This window comes from Rhineura floridana, chromosome 7 (genome assembly GCF_030035675.1).
Source record: "Rhineura floridana isolate rRhiFlo1 chromosome 7, rRhiFlo1.hap2, whole genome shotgun sequence".
Lineage (NCBI taxonomy): Eukaryota > Metazoa > Chordata > Lepidosauria > Squamata > Rhineuridae > Rhineura > Rhineura floridana.
Window position 1 is genome coordinate 147184767 of NC_084486.1, and position 14046 is coordinate 147198812.

The window sequence follows — 14046 nt, forward strand, 5'->3', positions numbered from 1 at the left end:
GAATTTTCAAGTGGCCTGTGGGGGGGGAGTGTAGGAACCATTGCTCTAGGGACGATTCATGGGGATTCTTTTTTAGGGGCACAGTGCTAAAGCGCCAGCGTACAGCTCCTCTTCTGCCTCTGTGGACGCTGCCTTTAATTTGCAGTTTTATTCTGTTTTCATTGCTGCTTTAATTGCTTTTTTATTTTATGTCTCTGATTTCTCTGGTGCCTGGGGAGGTGTGTCTCACCGCAAGAGCTGCTTAAATCACCGGGAGTGTTAGGAAAGAGAAAAAGGAAGTGGGGGGAGGGAGGATGAAAACACAGATGCATAACTGCAGGAAAGTACAAAAAAGAGGGGAGGGGCTAAGGAAATCATGTTGGTCCAAATGAAAAAAAAAATTAAGGCCAACACAAGTGTCACAAAACAGTCAGCAATTTTCTTCATTACAACTGTTAGGTGTTAAGGAGGGGAGGGGGAGAGAGAAAAGCTGCCTTAATGTTCTCCCACAAGATCTGCCTTTAGTCGCAGAGTAGGAGGAGATTGCCGACTTAATTGGATTAGGGACACTGCTAGGTGTTGGTTAAGCAGGTTTCAGACCGGCGGCTGGGATGACTGGAGCAAAGAAACCTACCCTGGCTGATGTGATGACCTCTGGGAACATAAAAATCTAGCAGGTACCCACATCTGTCCCCAACCATATGCAAAACACACAGGTTAGCAGGAACTTAATGGGAACGGTTGCTCTTAAGAGCCGGTTGAATTGGATGATATCCACTTTAGAGTTCAGTACCCACTGAAAACAGTGGATTTAAATCCACTGATTTCAGTGGCTCTATCTGCACTATGCATTGAAAGCAGTATTATACCACTTGAAACAGTCACGGCTCCCCCCCCCAAGAATCCCAGGAATTGTAGTTTGAAAAGGATGCTGAGAGTAAGGAGATCCCTGTACCCCTCACAAGAGAGCCAGTGTGGTGTAGCGGTTAAGGTGTTTGACTACGGCCTGGGAGACCAGGGTTCGAATCCCCACATAGCCATGAAGCTCACTGGGTGACCCTGGGCCAGTCACTGCCTCTCAGCCTCATGAAAACCCTATTCATAGGGTCGCCATAAGTCGGAATCGACTTGAAGGCAGTACACATACCCTGCACAGAGCAACAATTCTCAGTGTTCCCTAGGAAGAGGGATTGAGAACTAGATCTGTGAGGGGAACAAGGGTCTCCTAATAACACTCAGTACCCTTAACAAACTAATTTCCCAGGATTCTGTGGGGGAAGCCATGACTGCTTAAAGTAGTATGAAACTGCTTTAAATCTATTGTACAGATGGGCCCGAGTATAGAATCAGAGTCGGAAGGGGCCTATAAGGCCATCAAGTCCAACCCCCTGATCAATGCAGGAATCCAAATCAAAGCATACCCAACAGGGGGCTGTCCAGCTGCCTCTTGAACACCTCCAGGGTTGGAGAGCCCACCACCGCCCTAGGTCACTGGTTTTATTATCGTACCACTCTTAACAGTTAGGATGTTTTTCCTGCTGTTCAGTCGAAATCGGGCTTCCTGCAACTTGAGCCCATTATTCCATGTCCTGCACTCTGGGACCATTGAGAAGAGATCCCGGCCCTCTTCTGTGTGACAACCTTTCAAGTACTTGAAGAGTGCTATCCTATCTCCCGGCAGTCTTCTCTTCTCCAGGCTAAACATGCCCAGTTCTTTCAGTTTCTCCTCATAAGGCTTTGTTGTTGTACAACCCATTGCTTGCCATTTTTACTTTGTTATTTGCACTGTTGGCTTCTTGAAACTTTAACTCAGGGGTGGGGAACCTCAGGCCTAGAGGCCGAATGTGGCCTATCTGGCCCTTGGAACTCTTACCAGGTCACACCCACTCTGCCCAGGCACACTCCTCACCAGCCCGCTTCACACTCCCAAGTTTTGCTTTGTTTTTTGCAGTGTACCCTTGAACTTTGAAAATGCCTCCTGCTTTTCAGGATGGATGACAGAGAGCGGCAGGTGAGCAACTAGAGTGCTGGACAAAGGTAACATTTGCATTTGTTGCTTTGCCAATTTTTGCCTCTGCCCCCCACTGCCAAGTGGCCCTCAGAAGGTTGCCAGGTGGGAATGCGGCCCTCAGGATGAACAAGGTTCCCCAACCCCATTTCAAATGCTGCTGGTTTTGGTGTTGTATTGGAAGCGTTGTTCTAATTTTGTTTTATTCCGTTCCGATGCTTTTTGTTTTCGGTAAGCCACTTTGTTCCAATACAAAAGCAGGTAATGAATAACGAACTAAACTAAAACAAAACCTGCCTCCCTAAGTGTAGAGTTTCAGGTTTTGTTTCCAGTGTCAAGACTCCAGTGCTTTTAATGTCTCTGTGGCAGACATAAATTCAAGAGGTAAGGCATTCAGTATCACCAAATCTGTTGAGTTTCGGCACAGCCAGAAAGGCCCAAGAAACCTGCCAAAGCAGCAGAGGGGGCAGCTCTTAGAAACGCACTCCTAAACATGCTTACTCTGATATAAATCATTATTATTATTTATTAGATTTCTATCCCGCTCTTTCTCCCAGTAGGAGCCCAGGGCGGTAAATCTCCCCAGGGTCAAATGCCACCTACTTTCCTGAAAGCATGTTCATTATTTATTTTACATGTCTATCCCACCTTTCCTTCAAGCAGGTCAAGGTGGCCTCTCTATTTTATCCTTACAACAACCCTCTGATGTAGGTTAGGCTGAGAGACTATGACTGGCCCAAAGTCAACCCAGTGAGCTTTCCTGGCTTGTGTGGGAATTTGAACCCTTCTCCCTCAGGTCCCAGTTCAACACTCTAACCACTACACCACACTGGCATATGACTGCACCTATGGGTCACTGGCTCACTGCCCCTGCAATATGCTCCTGATTTATTTGAATGAGATTGACTTCCAAGTAAATCTGAATAAATAGCCTTGCAGCCTTTGACCCGCTACGCCTGTTGACTCGTAAGACCCCACACCGACTCCCTGGTTAGGACTGAAGCCAGGCCGCCAGATCCTATGCAGGTTTACGCCATACTCCGAAGTAAACCTGGCTGCACACACGTGGAGGAGGCGGGCGGCTTCCTTCCGACGAGCCGTGCACGCAGGCCGGACTCCTCGCTAGGAAGCCAGCCCCGCTGTTGCGCTCGTTTTGCTAACGAGTAAACCTGCGGCTCATACTGCGCGGTCGCTAGCCAGTCGGACCCGCTCCCCGCACTTCCTGTCCTCGGACGGCCCAGCGGCTGATGCCGCGGCGCAGGGTTGAGCCGGGGCAGGAGGCGGAGATCGGGGCGGAGTAAGAGCGGCGGGGCGGCCGGGTGCTCTCTGGGGGTGCCGGTGGCGGCTGGTTGTTTTGTCTCGTCCCGTTCCGTCCTGTCCGGCCGCCCGACGGCGAAGCGGCGATCATGCCTCGGCGTCAGGGCAGCTCTGGCGGCGTGTCGGAGCGGAGTCCGCTGTTGGCTTACCGACTGTGCAACAGCATCTCGGTGGAAGCGGAACCAGCCGGGGCGAGGGCTGGAACCCGCCAGCTGCACACCTTCTTGGGCGTCGTCGTCCCCACTTTGCTCTCTATGTTCAGCGTGGTGCTCTTCCTGCGTCTTGGTGAGTGGTGCTTTCCCTGCGTGTTCGCTAACTCTGGCGGTCCCATAGCGTGGGCTTTTCTTTCCAAACCCCGGCGGCGGATTTAAAATACGAATTGGGTTGGCGGGGAACTCCTCACTCTGAAAGCCATTCAGCCTGGAAAGGTCAGCTCCTTAACAGCTGGGTGAGGTGAGGCCCTCGCACTCTGTCTGTGCTCACAAGAAAATCTGGCTTTCCACTGAAAACTGGTGGGAGCCCCCTGGTTCCAATCTCAGCTCTGCCATGAACTTGCTGGAGCCGACAATCTTCAAACCCTCCCCCGGCCTGAAACATGCAGTGAGGTGGTGGGGTAACAATACTGGCCTACTTTACAGGGTCGTTGAAAAGCTGGGGTGGGCCAAATGTGTGGTCCTCCAGATGCTGCTGGACTACAGTTCCCATAATCCTTGATCACTGGCCGTGTTGGCTGGAACTGATGGGAGTCAGGCCTTCCCCACCACCGTCTTAAAGAATAATGAGATAACACACTAAAAATGAACTGTCGAAGTTTGAAGACTCTTGACTGGCATAAATGTTATGAAGTGTCATCAACACACATCTGTATTTCAAAGCTCAGCCTGTCCAGTGAAATCAAGTTCCAAGCCCTCAGTGTACAGGAGGTGTACACTGAGGCCCGCCCTGCCCATCTGGAACACCTTGTTCTAGCACTCAGCATCCTTGTCACTGTCAGTTGCTGGGCTGGCTCCCACACATGCACCCCTCTGGGTGCTTTTTGCCCTTCCTATTTAGGTTTAGTGCTCCCTGAGGTCATAATCCTGTGTTCAGACCTCAGGTGAGGAATGTTCTCTGTACACAATATACTCCCTGTTCATAAAAAGCTAGCATGTCATGGAGAAAAGTAGGCTGGAACACTACTCCTTGACATGCTAGGTTTTTATGAGCAGGGATTATTGTTGTTGTTTCTATATGGAGGTGCCTTTGGTCCTGTTACTTCCTCCCCCCAAACTGATCCCTGCAGGCCACCCCCTGCAGTGAGAATTAGGTCCTAGTGATGATGACTGCAGCACCTTATAATTAACCAGGTCTTAACCTTGTCTTCATAAGGTCCTGCCAACCGCCTATGTGCTATCCTGTAACTAATAATCGTAATATTGTAATAATAATCTAACCCTTCACGTGCCCAGCCTTTTAACTAGTCTCTTCTCTCCTCCTTCCCCTGTGCTGCACCCATTAACATCTCAACTGATCCATGTCATCTTTTTAGTCAACCTTGTTGGGACCTCAGGTTTGTTGTTTATTTATTTATTTAAAATATTTGAATTCCACCCTTCTACCCTATAACAGGCCGCTCAGGGCAGCTTACAATAAAATCGATCACATGCATAATAAAATTGTACACAACAACGATCACAAACATTAAAATAAATTAAAATACATAAAATACAATAAAAATACAATACACACACGCACACACACACATATATATAGGGGAGTGGTTCAACTTCAGCCCCTGGTCTTAGGCTGCATGCACACCATTCATTCAAAGCCCTCCCTCCAAAAAAAAAAGAATCCTGGGAACTGTAGCTTGCTCTTCGCAGAGCTACAATTCCCAGCACCCTTAACAAGCTACAGTCCCCAGGTTTCTTTGGAGGAAGCCATGTGCTTTAAATGTGTGGTTTGTATTCAGCCTTAGTTCCTGCAATGCTTTTCTGAGCTGGCACCTTGAAAACAATGTCCCTCCAGGGCCCTGGATCTCATTGACTATTATACTACCTGCACTATCCTTGTGTCCCAAATGGACCCCTCCCCCACTAATATTCTAATACTTTTAGCAGTGAAGCTTCTGCAAACCTCTTCTAAAACCCTTTACAGCAACCACACACACCCTTTAAATTGTCATACGGTCCACGGCTGCTACCTCTCAGGATCCTGCCCCTTATGTAGCAACTACAGTAACGGCTATTTATTTATTACATTTATACCCCACCTTTTCTCCAAAAGCCAGTGTGGCGTAGTCGTTAGTGTTGGACTATGACCCGAGAGACCAGGGTTCGAATCCCCACACAGCCATGAAGCTCACTGGGTGACCTTGGGCCAGTCACTGCCTCTCAGCCTCAGAAGAAGGCAAAGGTAAACCACCTCTGAATACCGCTTACCATGAAAACCCTATTCATAAGGTCGCCATAAGTCGGAATCAACTTGAAGGCAGGCCATTTCCATTTGTTTTTTTCTCCAAGGAGTTCAAGGTGGCATCCATGGTTCTTCCCCCTCCACATTTAATCCCCACAACAACCCTGTGAGGTAGGTTAGGCTGGAGTTAGTAACTGGCCCAAGGTCACCCAGTGAGCTTCATGGCTGATTGGGGATTTGAACCCTGGCCTCCCAGGTTCTAGTCTAACCTCTGTTCCAGGCTGTAAATATTAGCCATTGACCTACTCTCCTGTGGTGAGTTTGAAGTGCCTGCGTGCAACCAGGCAGGTTGTCAGTATCTGGGGCTGATGGGAGTTGTAGTCCAAAACATCTGGGCTGCTTTAGGCCTTTAAAGATAAGTGCCAGCAGCTTGAATTGGGCCCCGGAGTGAATAGGCAGCCGGTGTATGATGGGCTGAGCCAGTCAGAATTGTGGCAGCCAAATTCTGCACAGACTGAGACAAATTCAGGAGTACACTAATTGAACTTTCTGAGTGGTGAGGATAGGCCACTTCTCCATGGCTGGGAAGGATGTTTAAAGCACACTGTGGCAAGCTGTCTGTCTGCCGTAGCTTGCCAAATGGCAGGGAGAGCTGTGCCACGCTTCTGTCTGTGATATGATCTGAAATCTGGATGAATGGAGGCTACTTCGTTAGGAAGCTGCCTTGTCTGTCGAGTCAGACCAGTTGGTCCATCTAGCTCAGTATTGCCCACACTGACTGGCAGCCGCTTTTTCAGGGTTACAAATGGGAAATTCCCAGCAATACTTGGAGATTGAACCTGGGACCTTCTGCATGCAGTGTAGCACACCTTCCCCAAGTGTTAACTTGACATGGTGTGCTTGTAACCAGTTGGTTAAGAGGGTTGCCTATCATGGCCAGTAACCATGCCCCTGCTGCTTCCCTAGATTTTGGGTCAAGCACAGAAATGTGGCAAGATTATCCTCATCACTTGGCAGGGCAATGCAGGGTGTCTCCAGGCCATCAATATTTTGCAGGAGGGATTCGAGTGCATACTGGGAAATTTAGTTTGTTGCATATAAAGTGGGTTATAGATCTCAGCTGCCCTAGTACAACAAACCCACTTTAAGCAAGAATCTGACATTTTGCAGTTTGAAAAGTGACAAGGCAATGCACTGAAAAGAGCAGGTAGAGACATGAAGGCCTGGGGGGGGCAGAAAAATGGGGAGAGGACTTTTTCACCTCAAAATTTTCATTTTTTCCCCAATTTATTTTTGAAAAAAAGGGTTGGGGAGGTTTTTTCTGAATCTTTCTGGGTTTTTTCCCCCCAGGCCTTCATATCTCTAAGATCAGGTTGAACGAATGCTTAACGGGGATATGTAGAAAACACTCCACAAGCAAATCAGGATGAACGCTCATGGTTGTATCACTGACGCCCAAACAAATTGGAACAGTTGCTCAATAAAGGCCAGACAGTGTCTAACTTCCGTTTAAAGCTTGTGCAAGCAAATCAGGATGGAGGCTTAATTAACCGGACGTGTGGAGGAGCCCACAGATAACCAGTTTGCCAAGGTGTCACCACAAATGACAAGTGGCAACTGGTTGTTTGTACAGCCCTGGTTACTGTCCCAGGCCAGGCCTTCTCACCTGAGATCCCAATAACCTCCCTATGCCACTAAATCTCACTCCAGAATTATCTCCCTCACAGTCGCTAATGGCCATTGTGCAGCTCGGGAGACTGAGGGTAAAGGAGTGTGATTTCCCCAAGGCCATTGAGTTAAAGATGTGGCAGAGTGAGGCACTGTACACAGATCTGTCCTTGAGCCACTGAACTGGAGTAGTTTCTGCTGCTAACCCAGCACTTTGGAGGTGAACGCCTTTTTTGTTTCTCTTGAGTGAAAGCAAATGTGCCTGTTTCTCCCTCCCCCTACACCTGATGTTCTTTTCGCAAAATGCTTTCTGCCAGGAATGGTTGTGGCAGCTAGGAAAATGAAAGAAGTGAGCCTGTAAGCGCTGGCTGTAATAAGGCGCCTGTCTCTTTGGGCCTTGGGCCAGCCAGGGATTCCTGCAATCCTTACATACCTTGCCTCTTGATTAATGTCTTCCTGGCGCTGTAATCGAGCTCTGGGTGCAACTTCATGTTAATTAAGAGTGTAGGGAGGCTGTGCGAGAAGAGGAGTTGTTCATAGATTCTGGCCTGGAACCAAAGCTGGATTGAGGGACTGACTTGTAAAGGTGTGTTTAGTCCAGCATCCTGTGTCTCATAGGGGCCAGCCAGATGGTTTGGGGAAGCCCATAGCAAGGCTCAACAGCCCTCCCTTGCTGAGCTTCCCCTCACAGCAGCTATTCAGAGATATACTGCCTCTGTACATGGAGGGTCCATCCAGCTAGCATGGCCAATGCCCATTGATAGATCTACCCTCCATAGATCTGTCAAGCAGCTCAGTATAGCAGGTTGGTGTGATCGGGCACCTGTTAATGGCCTCAGGACTTGGAACGGCCTATTGTCAGCCCGGTTCGGCACCCGTCTAGTGCTTTTGCTGGCCAGGTAAATATGTCCTGGGGAGATGGAGAGCGACTGCATTGTGCAGGGACCCATCAGTAGCACCATGCCTAGGACCCACTAAAGCCTGGCCCTGGCCTTAAAAATAGTATCCCGAAAGTAAAGAAGGAAGTGTCCAACTCTGAAAATCAGGCAGGCTCACTGTAGAGAGAGTGTCTGGCCTAGGCCTGACCAGCATTTCCTCCCAGAAAATGTGGAAGGTGTCCTCTCTCAAACTGAGTTCACTGTGGCAGAAATTAATTCCAGAGGGGTAGCCGTGTTTACAGATGGTATAGCACAGCAGGGAGGAGAGCCTGGCTGGGAGTCCAGAGTCTGTGAGTTCAAATCCCTGCTCATGTCTCCTGGGTATCAAGGGCCAGCTAAAGATCACCCCCACAGGGAGCAGCTCAGGGGTTATGTGCCCTGCCACCTGTGCAGCCGTGGGCAAGCTGCGTAGTCCCAAGGAGCCCAGTTGCCTCCCAGCTGGCAGTTGCGGACAAGGAAGGGGCTGGCTTGTGCAGCTGTGGCAAGCTGAGCAGGCCCTAGCCAGCTGGGGAGGACTAGCCTCGTAGGGAGGCAATGGTATACCCCCTCTGAATACCGCTTACCATGAAAACCGTGTTCATAAGGTCGCCATAAGTCAGGATCAACTTGAAGGCAGTCCATTTCCATTCCAGCTGTGTTAGTCTGTTGGCAGTTAAAACAACACAAGTGACTTGTGGCACCTTAAAGAGGCTTCCAGATTGATTCTAGCTTAAGTTTTTATGGCCTTAGGGAGCCCTCTTAATTGGAGGCATGGAGTTGTCGAAAGGGTGGAAGTGAAGATATGTGCATGTTTCAAAATACGTTTTGATTATCTGTCAAGTTCTTTGCATGCTTGAAAGGACGGAAGGATTGCAGCAGTGCTAGATCGAAACATCTGTTGTCAGTTCTGTTAAAATGTTTGTGTGTGCTTTCAAAAGGCTGACTCACGTGAGTTGAAGAAGCAGGTTGCATCGAAGCATGAAACTTGCACGTCTGTGTGTCTGTCTTGGCTCTAAATCTAAATACAGCAGCTGTCAGTGGCAGTTAACACTTAAACTGGATCAATTTTGTTTTTGTTTTTTTAAAATAAGGTTTCAGATTCATTTCTGTTAAGTAGTGCATGAAGCCTCACTTGATCTTCTGAGGGGCCAGGGAATATTTTCGGGAGTCCACTATCTGCCCAACTGAGACTACTACAAATGGAGTATTTGCTTTACCCAGCTAGGTCATACTTATTTGTTGTGACAAATAAATATGCTGTTTGTTAGAGAGCAATATGGCAGGTCTGCAAGAAATGAGCGTTGGAGTGCAGTGGGAGGGATCACTTTTTCTTCTTCATTGAGTGATGATCTGAATTCAATGTCCAACGTTTCTGTCCCTGACATAGGAACAAAGGAGGCTGCCTTCTACTGAGTCAGGCCAAAGGTCCATCTAGCTCAGTATTGTCCACACTGACTGGCAGTGGCTCTCCAGATTTTCAGACAGGGAGTCTCTCCCAGACCTACCTGGAGATGCTGGGGACTGAACCTGGCATTTTCCAAATGCTACAGACCACCTCCACCATCTCTACATACCCACTGATTATCCTTTTCTGACCATAACTGTCCTCACCTCAAAATTCTGAAGAAGCAAGTGCCCACACAGAACTTGCCACAGTGCACACCGTTGAAACATATTTGTAAGAGAAAGAAGCCCATTTGCAAGCTGCTTTGCTGTTGGAAATGCAGGTTCATTACCCTGGTCTTGACAGGGCCGTCTGCATTTCATTTGGCTTGGTTGAGTCATCTGGAAGTCTTTTCTTTGCAAGCACCTGCTTACTCCTCATTGTGGTTTGTGACCTGTCTGGTTTGTGTGGGTTAAACCACAGGGAACAGATGTTGTGGCAGGGATTTTGAACTCAAGGACTCTCAGTTCTCATGCATCCGGCATTGTAGTTTTGCTCTTAGTTGAATCTGGTTTAGAATTACTCTGGGACTGGGATCTGGTTTCCCATTTTTGTAGCCAAAAGTGTAGAATCCTCCAGTTCTGCTTTTTCGATATGTGACTATTGCATTTGTTATCTTCAATTTGTGTGTCAAGACTGCACACAGTCTCCAGCTGGCCAGAATCTGGAATTCTTAGAATCTTGGCTTTCACAAAGAAAGCATTTGTCTAGTCCTTATGAAAAAGGTTATATGTGTGAGGATTGTCTGAAATTTCAGAAGCCTGTGGTGGTGAGAGTTGCGGTACTGATTGTGATTTCAGTGCCTTGCAAAGCTTCTCTTTTCTCAGCACGTACCCCCCCCCCCGTAGAATACAGTACTCCCTCACTTAACAAATCCTCCAGGAAAGAAGCTTCTTTTAACAAAGTCATTTTTGGGTGCAGGGGAGTGGGTGGGCACACACTCTGACATAGAATGTGGCTCCTTTTGTAATGGATTGTGGCTTTTGCAGGCAGCTCTCTCGCCCGTGGCTGGAATGGCACTCCTTCCCAGGCGGCACAGACACTGAGGTATTTTGCAAACTTGTATAGGAGATTGGGAAATTCAGCCTTTCTTCGTATAGAATCTGTTTTACCTTTTTTATAGCACTTTTTTTTTAAAGACACAAATTGTAATCTTCAGGATCTTTGCTTTTGGGGATCCACAATCTGGTTGTAGCATGTTTTGCTTTTGGGTCCTATAGGATTGCACCCCCCCCTCATTGCCCTGATAGATTTTACCTGGGGTGGAGAACCTTTGGCCTTCCAGCTGTTGCTGAACGACAACTCCCATCATTCCTGGCCATTGGCCATCCTTGCTAGAGCTAATGGGAGTTGTAGTTCAGCAACATCTGGAGGACCAAAGGTTCCCCATTTTTGCATTTACTTTAAAAAAAAAAACCCAATTACCATAAACAATTTAAATAGAATAATAACTAATATAATGTATCCATAGCATTAAAAACTTATCTGTGGTCTTAAAAAGGCCTGGTAAGAATGAGTAATCATCACCAGTTTCCTCAGTCTTCCAGAAGACTAAGCAGAGCTTTATGGTACACATGTTGTTGTTGTTGTTATGTGCCTTCAAGTTGATTACGACTTATGGCGCCCTATGAATCAGTGACCTCCAATAACATCTGTTATAAACCACCTTATTCAGACTTTGTAAGTTCAGGTCTGTGGCTTCCTTTATGGAATCAATCCATCTTTCGTTTGGCCTTCCTCTTTTTCTACTCCCTTCTGTTTTTCCCAGCATTATTGTCTTTTCTAGTGAGTCAGGTATTCTCATGATGTGTCAGAAGTATGATAACCTCAGTTTCATCACTTTCACTTCTAGTGATAGTTCTGGTTTAATTTGTTCTAACACCCAATTATTTGTCCTTTTCACAGTCCATGGTATGCACAAAGCTCTCCTCCAACACCACATTTCAAATGAGTTGATTTTTCTCTTACCCGCTTTTTTCACCGTCCAACTTTCACATCCATACATAGAGATCGGGAATACCATGGTCTGAATGATCTTGACTTTGGTGTTCAGTGATACATCGCATTTGAGGACCTTTTCTAGTTGTCTCATAGGTGCCCTCCCCAGTCCTAGCCCTCTTCTGATTTCTTGACTGTTGTCTCCATTTTGGTTAATGACTGTGCCAAGATATTGATAATCCTTGACAAGTTCAATGTCCTAGTTGTCAACTTGAAAGTTGCATAAATCTTCTGTTATCATTACTTTAGGTCTGCTTTTTAAATGTGCAATAATTAGCTGGAAGTGAGTCTTGCTGAATTCGTTGGGAATGCATTTGAGAAAGCGTGCGCATGAATGCAGCCTCAATCAAAGAGATTCCCTGCCACTAGAAATAGTGTAGGCTATTGCAGCATGAATGCGGGAGGTGGGCATCCTAATAATGTGTGCCAGCCTTTGCCAACCTTGTGCTCTCCAGATGTTTGGGGCTACAACTCCCAACAGCCCCAACCATCACATTGTGTTGTTGGGAGTTATAGTCCCAAACACCTGGAGGGCACCAGGTTGGCAAACCTAATGCCTTAATGAAGGCCAGAAATGGACTTCAATTTAACCCTGCATTCTCTTACAGGCCTTTTCAATTATTTTGATCTGAACCCTGTGAAAATAGGTTATGGAGATCGTTTAACCTGTGGTGTGAAAGCTGCCCTTACCTTCCTTATCACAGAGGTGTGAGGCTCATCTTATGTTCTTGGATTCTGCCTGTCCCCTGGAAGGGATAGTGCTTAGATCTAAACAGAGGGCAGAGTCCCAAGTCAATTTTCTCTTCCTAGCGAGGAAGAAATTGGCAAGCTCGCTTTGCCAGGTCCACATGGTCGGTAGGCAGGCGGAAGCGGGGAGGGACACAGATTTGCTCTGGGCTCCTGGGAACAATGGCCGTCCTTAATGCTGTATCTACCATCCAAAAGCCACTCCCTTCGTGCAAACAGCCTTGCTCAAATCCATTCTCTCTGCTCATCAACCTTTTTTTGATTATTTTCAATTTTCCCCTGAAGTAGCTGTGGGTCAGATGGGGTCATCTCTCTTGCAAAATGTAACGCCACATGCTGTTCTTGTGAAACATGTGCAGAACCTTTTCCCTCATTTGAATCTTTCCTATAGCAGACAGATTAAAAAGCTGGGGGGTAGGGGAGGCCTTTATTTGGAAGAGAGACAGCTGTGTCCAGGGGGTGAGGAGTAGGGAAATAGTCACACTAATGATATGTGCCTTTGGTTCAAGTTTAATGAGAATGTGCAACGTGTGTGCCGCTACAACAGATCCGTGCGTTTTCCTCGTGTGTGTATACATGCTTTCTTGCATGACATTTAGAAGCCTAGAGTGGGGGGAAATCCTCAGAATTGGGAATGCATGTGTGTCGGGGGGGCGGAGTTCTAAGACATGGTTGACTTTTAACATGTAAGAAGAACTTGGCTCTATCTAGAGTGAAAAGAGAGCCTGCGAGAGTTAAGTCATATTTTCTAAGTGCATCTTTGAGGTCAATCCGTGGCTGACTCGCATTACAGCAATAAATCTAGATAGAAGATTTCTCTCTTTTTGAAGCTCCCATTCAATAATTTTGTGCTGTGATGATTCTTTCAGGCACAAATGTCCCTGTGAACAATCTCATACTGGCTATATCTGGCACGTTGCCACCCTAACATTGACAATTTCACATGAACTGTTAGGAAGGGGATCTCCATTTTTTAGAATTATTCCCTTCCTGTTAGGAACATTGGTGAATATTCTGTAGGGAGTGTCTTTGGCAGAGGGGGGAGAAATGGGCCTGCCTGATCAGGGTCTGGGGCTGTAGGGGAGCCTGGACTACTTAACTTACTTTTCAGATTGTCATCAACCACTTTTTAAATCACCTAACATAATACAAGTTTTTCATGACTTGAATTTCTGAACTGTTCTTTATGAAACTGCCCATTCCCACCCCCCAGTAATGGCCTGTTTGGGGTCTGGCTGCCCATTTTTAAAAAGAGCTCTGCCTTGTGGTCTGAAGTGGGTGAACTCTTTCGGCCACCTCCTTGCCATCTTATTCTGCCACATGTGGTTTTGACCGGGAGGCCTTGAATAAGGAGATCTGTTGCAGTGACAAACTGATGACAGTTTGGAGCCTTAATGTGGACTGGCAGATTGTATTTCATGGTAGTGACTGTGTGGGACACATCACGGAATCATATATATTCTGATATGAGGGCTGGCCCCCGATATTTTCGTGCCTGAAGTTGAAATTTCATTTGTTTCCCTGAACGTGGGTACTGGAGCCACCAGGAAGCACGAGCATAGCTCCTGTGAATT

At 47.1% G+C, this 14046-nt stretch overlaps 1 protein-coding gene across 4 annotated transcripts in view; it reads left to right on the plus strand.

The window, feature by feature from the left end:
- Window positions 1-470: 470 nt before the first annotated feature.
- The window catches only part of LOC133389587 (solute carrier family 12 member 9-like), a 122723-nt gene continuing 109147 nt past the window's right edge, over window positions 471-14046 (plus strand). The window contains exons 1-2 of one of the 4 annotated variants that reach the window (XM_061637531.1): window positions 471-656; window positions 1931-1990. Coding sequence is in view for 2 of the 4 variants with exons in the window: in XM_061637534.1 (XP_061493518.1) it covers window positions 3394-3589 (196 nt within the window). In the remaining 2 variants the exon portion in view is untranslated. Of the gene's footprint in view, window positions 657-1930; window positions 1991-3047; window positions 3590-3684; window positions 3758-14046 lie in introns of those variants that run through there. The other 3 variants (XM_061637534.1, XM_061637530.1, XM_061637533.1) reach the window with 3 other exon arrangements.